Raw genomic sequence first — 15,931 nt, forward strand, 5'->3', positions numbered from 1 at the left:
AATAACTGCAGTTGCCTGTGAGGTTTGAAACGTTGGCTGAGATGTGGTGGTCTTGTAGTAAGGTTAAAGCTTACTGGAAAATGATATACAGTACAATGAATTGAAAAGGATGTTCAAAATAAGTTTTATAAAAAAACAACAACAAGCCCAGAAGCTTTTCTTTGGGGAATTATAGGGACAGAACTACCTAAATTGTATAGAAATTTATTTACATATGCTAGCTACTACAGAAGCAAGAATGCTGCTTGCCCCAAAGTGGAAAGAAGCAGAAGTCCCAGTAAAAGAAGAATGGATACAGAAACTTATGGAATATGCAGAAATGGTGAAACTTACCGGAAGAATAAGAAATCAAGATAGCAAACCTTTTATAAAAGAATGGAAATGGCTTATTGAATATTTACAGATAAATTGTAAACAGATAAGAACATTGGCAGGATTATTGTAATAACCTGCAGTTTCCTAAGAGTATATATTTAAAGAAGATGAATAAATGAGCAAATTAAGTTGATTTGGATATGCAGAAGTTATTAAAAACAAATTTAAGGAACCTCAGAAAGAGGGGGGAGGAAGTCAAGTTTTGAAATGTCAGAATTATTGTAAAATCAGTGAAATGTATAAATCTGAAAAGTACTGTATAAATAAAAAGTTTTTTTAAAAGAAAAGAAAGAAATGTTGGCCGAGGAAGGGGTGTTCAGATATTAGCTTTAAAGTTTTCTAGGGACCGCTCCGGCGGGAAGGTAAACGGCCTTTCCGTGCGCTGCTCTGGTTCGCCAGAAGCAGCTTTGTCATGCCACATGACCTGGAAGCTGTCTGCGGACAAACGCTGGCTCCCTCGGCCTATAGAGCGAGATGAGTGCCTGGACCTGATGGTCAGGGGCCCCTTTACCTTTACCCTTTACCCCTTCAGAATAGCTTTTGGACTAGATAACAACCATCAAGCCCCAGTCCAAAATGGATCTAAAAGTATGATTTTTAATTTTCTTCTTCTTCTTACATTCATATCCCACCTTTCCTCCAGGGAGTTCAAGCTGTCATGCATGTCTGTTCACCTCCCCGTATCCTCACAATATCCTTTGTAAGGTATGTTTGGCTGGGCGACTCAGTGAGCTTCATGGCTCAGCCTCCCAGGTCCAAGTCAGTTTACTGCCCATTCGCTCACTTTTTAGAGGCCCCATTGGAACTCTTCACAATCTCTCATTGTGATTTCTTTGTGACTCCGAACAATTTAGCATTCTCAGCAAACTTGCCCACCTCGCTGCTCACCAATTAAAAACCCAATTAATTAAAAAGCCAAATACCAGTCCTTGAGGGGGCTCCACTTTCTTCATTTCTCCATTTGGATAACTCTCCATTTATTCCTCCTCTCTGCTTCCTACTGCTTAACCAATTCCTCTCCTCTTCCTCCATTCCTGTTAAGCTTACTCAAGAGTCATTAGTGAGGTACCTTGTTGAAAGTCTGAGTACACTATGTCAACTGGATCACTTCCCTCTGCATGCTTGTTTATGCTCTCAAAGAGCAGGAGGGAACAGGAAACTCTATGTAAAGGATACAGTAGGCTGATAAATAGTAGATGCTGGGGGGAAGGCAAACGGCATCAGTTTGTAGGATTCCCAAAATCATCTGGTTGGGTCTCATTTGGGAGTAAGATGCTGGACTAACCAGACCTTTGATTGGAAACAAGTCCTTTTTTGCACACTTTTGAAGTAGTGTATTTTTATGAAGTTTGTTTATTATTATTTTAAGAACCTTATCCCTTCGCATTCTAGTTTTATGTGACCCCCCCTTTCTTTCTCCCTCTCTGCATAGTTGAAATCTCTGTTACATGCATAATATAAATCCAATTTAGGACTATTTTCAGAATAGGAAAGTAATTATTCCACAGAAATGTCATGGATCTTTAATATAACTCCAACGTGAATCAACATTGGGGTCTCTTCCTTTGCCAACCAGAGCTTGAATTTAATTTACAAAGGAGATTACTCATGAATAAATAATGAGAGCTGAAATGTTGGCTGAGCAAAAGAGACACACCGGGAATGTTAATGCACTGCTAAACTGAAAGTGATACTTCTCAGTATTCGAGAAGGGGCTCAGAAGAAGCCAAGGTTCAGCCAAGTTGTGCTCCAAATATTTTGGACAGCTCCCATCATTCCTGGGTGATGTGCTCTAAAACAGGCATAGGCACACTCGGCCCTCCAGATGTTTTGAGACTACAATTCCCATCACCCCTGACCAATGGTCCTGTTAGCTAGGGATGATAGGAGTTGTGGTCCCAAACAGGTGGAGGGCAGAGTTTGCTATGCCTGATCTAAAACATCTTGTTGTTGTTGTTTAGTCGTTTAGTCGTGTCCGATTCTTCGTGACCCCATGGACCAGAGCACGCCAGGCACTCCTGTCTTGCACTGCCTCCCGCAGTTTGGTCAAACTCATGTTCGTAGCTTCGAGAACACTGTCCAACCATCTTGTCCTCTGTCGTCCCCTTCTCCTAGTGCCCTCAATCTTTCCCAACATCAGGGTCTTTCCCAAGGATTCTTCTCTTCTCATGAGGTGGCCAAAGTAGTGGAGCCTCAGCTTCACGATCTGTCCTTCCAGGGAGCACTCAGGGCTGATTTCCTTAAGAATGGATAGGTTTGATCTTCTAGCAGTCCATGGGACTCTCAAGAGTCTCCTCCAGCACCATAATTCAAACATCTAGAGGACACCAAGTTAGAGGAGGATGCCCTGTAAGAATGAAGATAATCATGCCTTGTAAGCATGATGATTCTTCAACTTTGTTCCCATTTTAACGTTACACCCAAGATCTTTGAACTTGCTTATATTGTCGGTTTATATATTTGTGGCTTCATGAGCGGTGTTTATCCAGTTTCAACATATTGTTGTCTAAAGGAGAAACGTTCTTAATCAACCGATTGCTGTGTGTGTGTGTGGTTGGCTTTTTATATCAGTAGGGTTTTCAAAAAGAAGTCACTCTTGGAAAAAGATCAAGGTTTTTCTTTTTTACTAAGGCTGTGGTCTGAGCTTCATCACAATTTGCAGTATGTCATCTGTACCTTTCTTCCTGCATTGCCAGTGAATGTTATATTGCCTCAGTAACATGGCTGCGCCTAAGGCACAAAAAATTCTACAAAGGTGGAAATTGCCTGGAGGGAAGTATTAAGAATTTATGTTCTAATCAAGGCATCGTGATTGGGTTCTCCAGTGGAAGGAAAAACCCAGGTGTTAAAAAATAAATGGCTGTTCTCATTTTCCTTTAGCCGCAGTTATGAGCAACTGGATTTGTCATTGTTAGTGGGTGAACAAAAATGCAGTGGGGAAATACGAATAGGAATGTCATAGAACTATGCAAGTCACTGAATAAGTCACTGAGAAGCAACCCATAAATCCCCCGGATTTCCTACCTGCCAGGGAGGCTCCATTTTGGGTCCTGGCGCCGCCCAATTTCCGGTGCTCAGACATGGGTAATGCGGCACCGGAAGTTGCTTCTACGCATGTCCAGACATGTGTAGAAGCAACTTCCGGTGCCGCTCCGCCCATGCCTGGGCACCGAAAATCAGGTAGAGCGCATAGCTGCCAAGTCTCCCGTATTCCCCGGGAACCCCCCGTTTTTCCAGCCGTTTCCCGCTGGCAGCTTGGATTTTAAAAAACCCCGTAAATCCCCTGGATTCTTACCGGCCCGGGGAGGCTCCTTCTGCACATGTCTGGAGTCTCTGGACATGTGCAGAAGCGATTTCTGGTACTGCGGCCATTTTGGAAATGGACAGAGCATGCGTAGAAGCGACTACGCTGCTCTGCCCAGTTCCAAAATGGCCGCAGCGCGACTTCCGGTGCTGATCCTGGATTTTTCAATCTGGGAGTTGGCACCGATGGTAGAGCGGCACCGGAAGTTGCTTCTACGCATGTCCGGAATATTTTTTAATATTGGCCATTATCGATTGGATGGCAACAGGTCTTAGAACCCCTGCCTTTGCAAAGTTCATGCTCTTATGGACTAGCACATCTCTCAATTTGGAAGTTTTCACCCTGCATCTTTACATACAGTTCCAGAAGATCTGTTAAATTAGGTTATTTTGCATTTCTCCTCTCCACTTTCGCCTTACTTGTGCTATTGGCACGTCTCAGATCAAATACTGGCAAGTCTGGGCCACCAATTGCTCTTGTTTCTGCCATCCAACTCTTAAATCTGACCAAATGAATCTGTATCAGTTGGTTTTGATATATAAGACAGAATGTTTCTGGGTCCAACAAGAGGCACCAAGAATGAGGAGTAGTTTCATATATAAAAAAGCTTTATTCAGAGGAGCCCCGACAAATTAGAAGCTCTTATCATTACATAAGCGGTGTGCTCTATTTCTTTCACACACTCAGATCACATCCCTGCAATTGTATAAAAATGATCCAGATGCTTTATGTTGCCATTTTAAAGAAAAAACAGCAGGAGCTTTTTATCTTCCATTTGCAATTTCAAATCAGAATTAGGTTTTGATTCCCTTTTGCACAGCTTCTTAGTTAGAATCCAGAGGAGCTCTTGCAAGGGGCCTATTATATCTTGTAAGGGGCCTATTGGCTTATGCCCCCCCCAAAAAACCTAGGAAGATGAGAATACACACACACACACACACACACACACACACACACACACACACAAACACTCCAGGCATGATTCTATGTGGAAGAACTTTTCTTATTTTTCCAGAGTTTTTGTGCATACCTGATCTAAGATTTTTTTAAAATGTATATGTGCTTTTTCATTCGCTATATGTTCAAACATACATCAAGTTAGGCCACTTCGAGAGCAGTTGGTGGTACATGGGAATGTATATTTGATCAACTTGAATGCTTCCATCATCCTTCATGCTGCGGTATTGAACTGGAGTCTTATTTATTATTATTATTATTATTATTATTATTATTATTATTATCATTATTATATATTATTATATATTATTAAAAAACTTAAATAGTCTGAAATATTTGATTTATTTGGGTCATAACAATTGCTGATTGTGTGAATGGGCATCTTGTCTCATTAGACCCTAACGTCTATGATGACAATCTGCCCAAAGTAGCCTTTGGTAGGACACAGAAATTCTTTCTGCCTAGGTGATCCTACTGATCTTCTTAGCTCTCTCTGCCCCACCCTTCCCTGTTTAAAGAGCCCCATCATTTTTGTCTATTGCAACACTGGGGAACTTCTGGCTGCAGGCTTAGTTACAGCTGATCATCAGCGCTTGCAGAGAGCTGTCAGTTGGGTTGTGAAGCCTTGATGATCAGCTGATTGTCACGGCTTCAAAGTGTCACTCACGCAACATAGTTGAATTTCAAGGTGCAGATGAAAGTGGGCCAGCAAACATCAGCGTGATGTCAGATTGCTGATAGGTGGGCAGCCAGATCCTGTTCCCCACTCCTGGTCTATTGTAGAGTTGTTTTTATCATATCTCTGTTCTTTGTCAAAACAGACATATGTGTATCAAAGCCACTCGGCCTTCTTAACAAACCAGGGACGCTTTCCAGCATAAACTCTCTAATTGCGTCTGACTGCCAGATAACCAAAGGGCTGAGCAGGTTAAGTGGACTTGTGTCCGTCACAACAAAACGCTGGCTCTGATCCTATTGTCCCTGCAATCGATTCTCTCTCATGTGTGTCTTACTAACTGCTGGGAAAATCTTTTGTGTGCTGAGAAAATAGAGATTTAAAGGGGAACATCCTAAGCACAAAAGAATGCCTGTGATTTGCCCCAGACAAAGGTGTGTAGGACTCAATACATTTGTCACTTTGGGTAACTGTGAATTTATCTACATTTCCCCATATTAATACAAAAGGTAAAAAAGGTAAAGGACCCCTGGACAGTTGCCCATTCAAAGGCAACTATGGGGTTGTGCCGCTTAACTTGCTTTCAGGCCGAGGGAGCCGGTGTTTGTGCACAGACAGCTTTCTGGGTCATGTGGCCAGCATGACTAAACCGCTTCTGGCGCAACGGAACACAGTGACGGAAACCAGAGCGCACGGAAACACTTTTTTTTAGCTTCCTGCCCTATTTATCTGCTTGCACTGGCGGGCTTTCAAACTGCTAGGTCGGCAGGAGCTGGGACAGAGCAACGGGAGCTCACTCCGTCGAGGGGATTTGAACCGCCGACCTTCTGATCAGCAAGCCCAAGAGGCTCAGTGGTTTAGACCACAACACTACCCGTGTCCACATATAGCTCCACAATAACATGAGCCTGTGTATATAGCCTGAACCTGACAAATCTGAGTTCCCCTTTCCCACAGGGCCGAGGTGGCAAGGGAAGCATCTATGTGTGGGCCTCTGGAGATGGAGGAAGCTACGATGACTGCAACTGTGATGGTTATGCATCGAGTATGTGGACCATCTCCATCAATTCGGCTATTAACGACGGCCGGACGGCTTTGTATGATGAAAGCTGCTCCTCAACCTTGGCTTCTACTTTTAGCAATGGGAGGAAGAGAAATCCCGAAGCTGGTGTGGTGAGTAGAGAAATCACAAATTGTAGTGCTGTCTTTTCAAAACATTAGGGGGGGTCTTCCTTTCCAAAAAGGAACACCCCTCTACATCTTTTGACCAGCTGGGCCTTGCTAAATCTTCCCAGCAAGCATCTAATGACTAGAGCAGATATTTAATGCTTGGAGGTGCTGGAGAGAAAAGTGGTTTTGAAACAGCTTTTACACTGTGTAGGCCTGACCTAAGATAGACAAACTTCTCGGTATATTTTGTCTCAAGTTATACCCTGGTCATGTTCAGTTTACCATTGTTCAGACTTCACCATGTAGCGGCAAACCATATTTTCAAAAGGACCTAGTGAGTTCTGATTTGGAAGAATCTTAAAAACAAAACAGAAAACACAGTGAGTTCAAAAAAAAAATCTTCATTGGGATCAGCCTTCAGTGATAATCCCATGGTAACTGGTGTACCTGAAAATGTTTTCATTGACATGGTCCTCAGAAGACTGGGCCTATGTTGCTTTTATGATCATTGCAAAACTGACTCATTATAGGAAAACTGGCTAGGGAAGGTACGCTTTGGCCACATTTAACCTTTTAAACTGTGGAAGCAGGGAGTTATTGTTTTTTGTTTGTTACTATGGTATGTATTTTTGTGTTTTATATTGAAAACCACCCTGTGATCCTCGGATGAAGGGTGGTATAGAAATACAATCAATAAATCAATCATTGAAAATATAGAAACCATAGCTTAGCATGACATAAAGAAGCTGCAGCATGCCTCCTGCCCTCCTGTGCAGCTGCGAGGAGTTCAAAATGTTTCGCTTCCATTATTCCTGAAACACAGCTTGATGCGTTATCTAGACCATCAAATTGGCAGTTGGAGGATGGATGGTGGCCAACAGGTTGAGGTTGAATCCTGACAATACAGAAGTACTGTTTTGGGGGGACAGGGGGTGGGGAGGTATGGAGGACTCCCTGGTCCTGAATGGGGTAACTGTGCCCCTGAAGGACCAGGTGCGCAGCCTGGGAGTCATTTTGGACTCACAGCTGTCCATGGAGGCACAGGTCAATTTTGTGTCCAGGGCAGTTGTCTACCAGCTCCATCTGTTTTTTTTAAATTTTATTTAAATCACCAACAACCAAACACAAACAGTGAAACCCCCCCAGGCGGCCAATACATTGGGTGTACATAAACAATAAAAACATGTTCAAATCAATGTCATATGTACAATTCTATATTTATTAAGCTCTACACTCCACAAGGTTATTTAACTTTTAACATTTTAATTACCCCAAATTGTTCAAACCCACCCAAATAATTCAATATCTTTTCAAACCAATCCTCCTCTTTCTCATTGACCTTAAACACTTTCATTTTATGCATCTTCACAGTTAGGTATTCTAAAATTATAATATTATTCAATTTTCCCCTCCATTTGTTCACCCCAGCTCTTCTGCATTTTTCCAATTACTCGCTATAACCTGTCTAGCTGCAATTACCATCAATTTTACACATTTACATTCCTCTTTTGTTTTTAAGCTGGTGCTACCCAGGCTAATAAGAACCATTAATTTAGATATTTTTTCCACAAGTCTATCCACAAACCAATCCAGAATGCAGCAGCTAGAACGGTGACTGGGAGTCGCCGCCGAGACCACATAACTTCGGTCCTGAAAGACCTACATTGGCTCCCAGTACATTTCTGAGCGCAATTCAGTGTTAGTCCTGACCTTTAAATTCCTAAATGGCCTTGGCCCAGTATACCTGAAGGAGCATCTCTACCCCCATCGTTTCAGCACCAAGGGCCTCCTGGCGGTTCCCTCACTGCGAGAAGTGAGGTTACAGGGAACCAGGCAGAGGGCCTTCTCGGTAGTGGCACTTGCCCTGTGGAATGCCCTGCTACCAGGAAATAAACAACTACCTGACTTTTAGAAGTCATCTGAAGGCAGCCCTGTTTACGGAAGTTTTTAATGTTTGTTGTTTTATTCTGTGTATTATTCTGTTGGAAGCTGCCCAGAGTGGCTGGGGAAACCCAGCCAGATGGGCGGGGTATAAATAATTTATTATTATTATTATTATTATTATTATTATTATTATTATTATTATTTGTGACTTATAGTTAACCTTTAGTGACTGTGTTACACAAAGCTTCTCAGCCTTCTACAACAGTGAGCCAATGGAAATTGAAAGCCCTAGGTTAGCTCCTGGTGGGTTGGATCCAGAGTTTATATTGAGTTGGGGGACACTCTAGTCTCCTAGTGGGAGCCTCTGTGTCTCTGTTACTAAGCAAATAATCTAACTGAATTTTGAATAACTGGTGAATGAATCTGAAACAAAGTTAGTATTTACTGGTTAATTACAGTTTCCTATTTAAAAATAATAATAAATATTTCAACTGTCTGTTCAGAAAATGAAAAGAACCAAAGTATATTAAAATAACCCCCTTTTTAAGCAAAAAATATTTCATACGATTTTCATCTGCCTATCCAGCTTGTAGGAGAATGGAATGTTCTCCCTCCCCGATGTGAATTTTTCTATATCCTTGTTGCAGGCTACGACAGATTTATATGGCAACTGTACGCTGCGCCACTCTGGAACATCTGCAGCCGCACCAGAGGCTGCGGGAGTGTTTGCACTGGCGCTGGAGGCAAAGTGAGTGAAAACAGCCATCAATTATACTGTTACAAATTTAAATTACTCCTATTTATGGCTATAAACAAACCTCTTAAGCCTGCATGAGCCAAAACGCAAAATTCCATGTTACATTAAATGGTTTATTCTTGAATAGGTATTAATTTTACTTATGTAAATGCACTCGGCATCTTCCTAACCATCTTCTGTTGCTCTTTTTCTCCTGGCCATTTATGCATCATAAAACCAGACAACACAGATTTGCATATGCTGATGATGCATTTAGGTAAATGCAAATTTCCATTGGGAAAGCTGAAATGCTTGCCCTGATGCAACGAGTGCCATAGCATGATGTGCAGGGATGCGGGTGGCACTGTGGTCTAAACCACTGAGCCTCTTGGGCTTTCCGGTTGGAAGGTCAGCAGTTCGAATCCGCACGGCGGAGTGAGCTCCTGTTGCTCTGTCCCAGCTCCTGCCAACCTAACAGTTTGAAAGCACGAAGTGCAAGTAGATAAATAGGTACCACTGCGGTGGGAAGGGAGACGGTGTTTCCATGCGCTCTGGCTTCCGTTGCACCAGAAGCGCTTTAGTCATGTTGGCCACATGACCCGGGAAGTTGTCTGTGGACAAATGCTGGCTCCCTTGGCCTGAAAGCGAGATGAGTGCTACAACCCCATAGTCACCTTTAACTGGACTTAACCATCCAGGGGTCCTTCCCCCCCTTTTTATTAAAAAACATCATAGCATTATGTTGGATTCAGTGTCACACAATGTCATTTGTTCTGTCAGGGCATGAAATTAAGCTTGCCAGATGGAATGATCATTCCTTTCTCATCACCAACTGATTGCTCTTGTTACAACTTCAGGTGCCTGACCTGGCCCCTGCTTGACCCGAGCCCCATCCAATTAAGCATCAGCCATGTCCATGTTGGGAGGGTGACTCTCCAGCTCTGACCCACTGCTCATGCCATGGCTGGTAATAATAGAACAGTGCTCTGCTTGGTGCAAAAAGGACCTTACATTGCAGCAAGGCATTCTGGGATGCAAGAGCAATGGCTGCTGTCATTCTGGAAATATGAGAGCCAGCAGATATTTGGAGGCAGATCTGATGATCTCCAAAGCTTGCTCACCTCTCTGTGATGCTCATAAACATGTAACATATTACACCTGTGATTCTCATAAACATAACATATTACTTGTGGATTTCTCCAAACAGCTCACTGGAAGTTTTTCTATGATTAAGAGAGCTTAAAAAGAGAGCTTCCTAGAGATATAATCTCTTACCATATTGCTCTCTTGCAGCCTGGATCTGACATGGAGAGACATGCAGCATTTGACAGTGCTCACCTCTAAAAGGAATCAACTTCATGACGAGGTCCACCAGTGGCGAAGAAACGGTGTCGGCCTAGAATTCAACCACCTGTTCGGCTATGGCGTCCTTGATGCTGGGGCAATGGTTAAGATGGCTAAAGACTGGAAGACGGTTCCAGAAAGATTTCACTGCGTTGGCGGGTCGATACAAGAGCCTCAGTAAGTGATAGCAAACATGAGAGGTTCAGTTCAGGTGTAGTCTCATCATAATCAGCGGGATTGTGTCACTACAGAATATAAGATTACCTGCCATATTGTCTCAGAGAGAAAAATATTGCCCAAAGTGGTTCAGAAGACACCTTTAGCTGTTTGGAAGGGAGTGGATATTGCAGTGAGGTTTTGAGTTACACAACAGTTTTCTTCAGGTATGAAACCAGAGTTGTCAGGTGGTACACAAAACTTAAGGCAGTTTCCTTCTTGAAGAAGTTGTGTGCTGCATTATAGTGAAGGAACTTGCCTTTGGAATAATAGCAACAAATCTGGGCAACACTAGAATGAATTGGTTTCTCCTGTTGTTGGCTCTGACTCCACCTACTGCTGGCTTCCCTGCCGTCTGTTGGAGTTATTTGGACCTTATGCGAGTAGAAATGAATGTTCTCCACCACAAGAATGAGTTCCAAAGCTTTATTGGAAACAGTTTTAAAATAGTTACAAATAAACATTTGAACAAAGTAACACATTGGTCTTAAACAAAGTAGTAGTGTGGTCTAGTCTTCTTTTTAGTCCTTAATGCAATTCAAAAACGTTCCTCTTTCTGGTACCTAAGTAACTTGCTTGTTCTGCAGATTTGCAGTTTGGGCTTCTGGGTTGAAACAGAAACATCAAACCTTTCCCCCTGCATTCGCCAGAGTGAAACCTCCCGGGCCTAACGCAAACCTCTCTTTGCAAAACGTTTTCAAAAACAATGCATACAAACATTACATTTTATGCATATCATGTTGTTGTTGTTGTTTAGTCGTTTAGTCGTGTGCGACTCTTTGTGACCCCATGGACCAGAGCACGCCAGGCACTCCTGTCTCGCGCACTGCCTCCCGCAGTTTGGTCAAACTCATGTTCGTAGCTTCGAGAACACTGTCCAACCATCTCGTCCTCTGTCGTCCCCTTCTCCTAGTGCCCTCAATCTTTCCCAACATCAGGGTGCATATCATACTTTTATGTATTTAATACTTTCTGCCATATCAGTTTCAAAGGGCAGCTTTTTAACTGATGGTGGCAGTGGCAGTGGCTGTAGCAGCAACTGGGAAGCCTTTCTGTGTAGCAACTGGGAAGCCTTTCTGTGGAGCCTCCTTTCCTCTTTGGACACTGAAATTGCAGTGCCCCAGTCCCCAGGGACGTGTAGTTTTCCAGGGCATCTTAGCACTCAGTAGGTGCCCTAAAAACAACAGGTGCCCTAAAAACAACAAGTTGCCTGGGACTAGTGCTGGATTGGGGCCCATGACAGGCTTAAATGCCAGGGCTGCAGAAGTTGTGGGCCGGAGGACCTGTAGATCTCACACTCTGAGGCCTCTCTCTTTTATGTCAGGTGGGGGAGGGGAGATCTGATGCATCCCAGGGCCCCTGGGACTCTTTTACAGGGGCCAAGGGATCACAGGGCCTACCTCATTAGATCCTTCATTGATTTATTATGCCATTTGGTGATAACTCCAAAACACTTCAGAGAACACTGTACAAGGTGTTTGAATGCAGTACCATTGCAGCACTAAATATTTTGTTTGCTCAGTGTTCACTATATCTCCAATTAAGGGCCAGGCAGTCCAATTATTTTCTGATTATCCTCATGCAGTAAACAGAATGAGTCAACAAGCAAATCAATTAATGCTAATTGACTGCAACAGCTAAAGTTCAATTGAGTTATTTGAAATACTAACCTAATGATGGACAATTTATGCCTCTAACAGCTGCAATTCACCTTTTCAGTTTTATTTCCCAAAGTGGTTGTGCTTTGTAGGAAATAAAAGAGATCTAGCTCTAGCATGAAGCTGTTAATGGTTTGCAAAAGTTTGATTAGCATGCTACTTTATTATATATATATATATATATATATATATATATATATATATATATATATAAAATTCATTAGGGGTTTCCATATATATCATGAAAGTAAGAACTGTTAAAGATGTACTCTTAAGTTTACAATAGTAAGAATTAGAGTTGTGCTGAGTTTTCAACAGGTTCTGTTTCTGATGTGTAGAGTGCCATTTTGTGAGGTGGGACAGAGGATTAAAACATTCCCCATGGGGGCAGGGAAACTTTATATTCCCCTTTTACATTCATTTTCCCACATCTGTTCTCAGCTATTGTTTTTTGTGACCTGATGCTGGTCTGTATCTCCTTCCCTCCCTCCTATTTCGTTACTGCATCATCATCACCATCATCATAATCATTTATTATTTATACCCCGGCCACTCTGGGCAGCTCCCAATGGAATATTATCATTAATAATAAAAAAGCAATAAAATATCAAACATTAAAAAATTCTCTAAACAGGGCAGCCTTCAGATGTCTTCTAAAAGTCAGATAGCTGTTTCTTTCCTTGACATCTAATGGGAAGGTGTTCCACAGGGCGGGCGCCACTACCAAGAAGGCCCTCTGCCTGTTTCCCTGTAACCTCACTTCTCGCAGTGAGGGAACTGCCAGAAGGCCCTCGGAGCTGGACCTCAGTGTCCGGGCTGAACGATGGGGGTGGAGGCGCACCTTCAGGTATACTGGGCCAAGGCTGTTTAGGGCTTTAAAGGTCAGCACAAACACTTTGAATTGTGCTTGGAATCGTACTGGGAGCCAATGTAGGTTTTTCAGGACCAGTGTTTTATTGTCTTGGTGGCCACTCCCAGCCAGCTGCCCTGGACACAGAATTAACCTGCACCTCCATGGACAGCTGTGAGTCCAAAATGACTCCTAGGCTGTGCACCTGGTCCTTCAGGGGCCCAGTTACAGCATTCAGGACCAGGGAGTCCTGATTTCAACCAATCAGGGATCATATATTAAGCATGGTTACATGATGGTTCCAGGTAGCAAACCAAATTTGATTATGTGATTACATCATTGACAACGAAACATACAAGCAATGTTTTTCCTAAATTGGGAATAAGGAAAGCTATTGTAAAAGCAACTAGGCTTGTCTTAATAAACTACCATGGTAGTTTCAGTGCTCAACAGGCACTAAGGGTGAATTAAATAGCCTCTCCTCTCCTGGCCATTTGCTATCATTCCTCAGTCTTGTCAAGCTGACTTGATATATTTATGGCTCATCTTCAAATATTTCGATGTGGTTTCTCTCTCTTGTATTTTATTGCTGTTTGATTTGAATAAGTTTTCTAAAAAACTTTAAACTGGCCCATACCTATCAGTCATCTATCTATTTCTGTTTTCTTGCTTTTTCGGGGGTTAGCCACCTTGGTTGCTATGTCTGGAAACAAGAAAATATATTAAGTAAGTTTTGAGAAAGCAAATGGCAAAATAAATTATCCTACAACACCTCCCCCCAAGTATTCTGACAGCCAGTCAGGCTGGTGACACAATCTTACAACTGTATCCAGACCATGTAGTCCATGGTGCTAGGCTAGGCTATGGGGCTAAAACTTGTTCCAGAGATGACACCCACCCACACCAACAGTATGTGTGTGTAGGGTGGGTGGCTGAATCAAAGTCAAGGATAGGAATCATGGATGACTTTAGGGGTTGGCAAGAGCCATGCCCCAGTATGGGGGGAGGAATTATATTCCCTTTCATTACGTAACCTCATCTGTTTTGAAGTCTTCAAAAACCAACATTTAACCCTCCAGATGTTTTAAGACTACAATTCCCACCATCCCTGACCACTGGTCCTGTTAGCTAGGGATGATGAGAGTTGTAGTCCCAAAACATCTGTAGGGTTGAGTTTGCCGATGCCTGATTTAACCATTAGCTATATGGAACTGTGCCACTCTCTGGTTAATAATGATCTTGTTGCAATACTTTCTGTATTCATGCACAAAACCGTAGTGAATATGCTCTTGTAAACAGACGTGCTATGAAAAACGTGGCATTCAAAACCATCTCATTTATTTGTACACCCCAGGAAAATACCATCCAGTGGCAAGTTGGTTCTGACTCTTACGACTGATGCTTGTGAGGGGAAGGAGAACTTTGTCCGATACCTTGAACACGTCCAGGCCGTTATAACAGTGAACTCTACCAGGAGAGGGGACTTGAATGTCAACATGACATCCCCGATGGGGACGAAATCCATTTTGCTGAGTCGGCGTCCCAGAGATGATGATTCCAAGGTGGGCTTTGACAAATGGCCTTTCATGACAACACATTCTTGGGGAGAAGACCCCAGGGGTACTTGGGTTCTGGAAGTTGGGTTTGTTGGTCTCCTGCCTCAGAAGGGAGTCCTCAAGGAGTGGACATTAATGCTACATGGAACTCAAAGTGCACCCTACATAGACCAAATAGTAAAAGATTATCAGTCTAAATTGGCCATGTCCAAGAAGGAAGAGTTGGAAGAAGAATTAGATGAAGCTGTAGAGAGAAGCTTGAAGAGTATATTGAACAAGAACTAGCTCTGCTTTGCATGTCAGACAGCATCCTTTCCCCACTTCCTTCCCTAAACATTAGGCATATTCCAGTTATTGTCTTTAGAACATTATCCTAACTCCCTGGTTCTCCCCCCCCCCCCATTATCTGCATTGTCTAACTTAATTACAGTGAAAACTTTTGAATTCTGAGCCACAAATATATTATTATTACTATTATTACTATCTACCAACTACTTTGTAAGTGTGAATGACTGTAACTAAACTATCTGGGGTTGGGGTGTTCTTTTTTTGTTTTTAAATGTCATGTGAAAAGTATCCAACCAAGCAAGCTGTGACCCCTTTCCTCTTACTGTTTTTGAAGAGAACACATCACTTGGCATTTTATTTATCTGCTTAGATAGTGGAATGTTCAAAACTGGCAGTTCTGACTTATGGAAATACTGCCACGGCAGCTGTAATCGTGGCAAAACAAAACCAGTTGTCACAGGACCAAATTACCTGCAATATCGTTCGTGCTTTTTAAAAAAAATAATAGCATGTTTTAATTCACCACTTTTGACTGGAAGGAATAGCAACGGTGGGGTTCTGATCCAGAATGGGGACCCATAGCAATTTTCTGCTGAGGAACATTTGCCCTCAAAAGTGCTGGTTGGGGCCTCATGGTGGTTTTGTTTCCTCCCCCCAAAAATGTGGGTAATTTAAGCATGCTTTTTTTAAAAAAGTGTGAATAGCGTAGTTGGGCCCAATATATGTTCAAACACATGTTTTAAAAAACAAAAACAGATTCATAAACTGAAGGAGATTACAGAGTGCAGATCCTGCCTTATGCTACTGGTATTTTGCACTTAAGACTCCAGTACAGCCGTACCTTGGAAGTCGAACGGAATCTGTTCTGGAAGTGTGTTTGACTTCCAAAACATTTGGAAACCAAAGCACGGCTTCTG

General features: G+C 42.5%; 1 protein-coding gene across 1 annotated transcript in view; it reads left to right on the top strand.

Annotated features, from left to right (window-relative positions):
* The window catches only part of PCSK2 (proprotein convertase subtilisin/kexin type 2), a 104,441-nt gene extending 89,224 nt beyond the window's left edge, over nt 1-15,217 (top strand). Inside the window, exons 9-12 of the mRNA XM_060272426.2 lie at nt 6,270-6,485; nt 9,014-9,114; nt 10,396-10,623; nt 14,525-15,217. Of these exons, the coding sequence (XP_060128409.1) occupies nt 6,270-6,485; nt 9,014-9,114; nt 10,396-10,623; nt 14,525-15,011 (1,032 nt within the window). The 3' untranslated portion in view covers nt 15,012-15,217. The remainder of the gene's footprint in view (nt 1-6,269; nt 6,486-9,013; nt 9,115-10,395; nt 10,624-14,524) is intronic.
* Nucleotides 15,218-15,931: the final 714 nt, after the last annotated feature.

The sequence above is a fragment of the Zootoca vivipara genome, chromosome 3 (assembly GCF_965207765.1).
Source record: "Zootoca vivipara chromosome 3, rZooViv2.hap1.1, whole genome shotgun sequence".
Classification (NCBI taxonomy): Eukaryota; Metazoa; Chordata; class Lepidosauria; order Squamata; family Lacertidae; genus Zootoca; species Zootoca vivipara.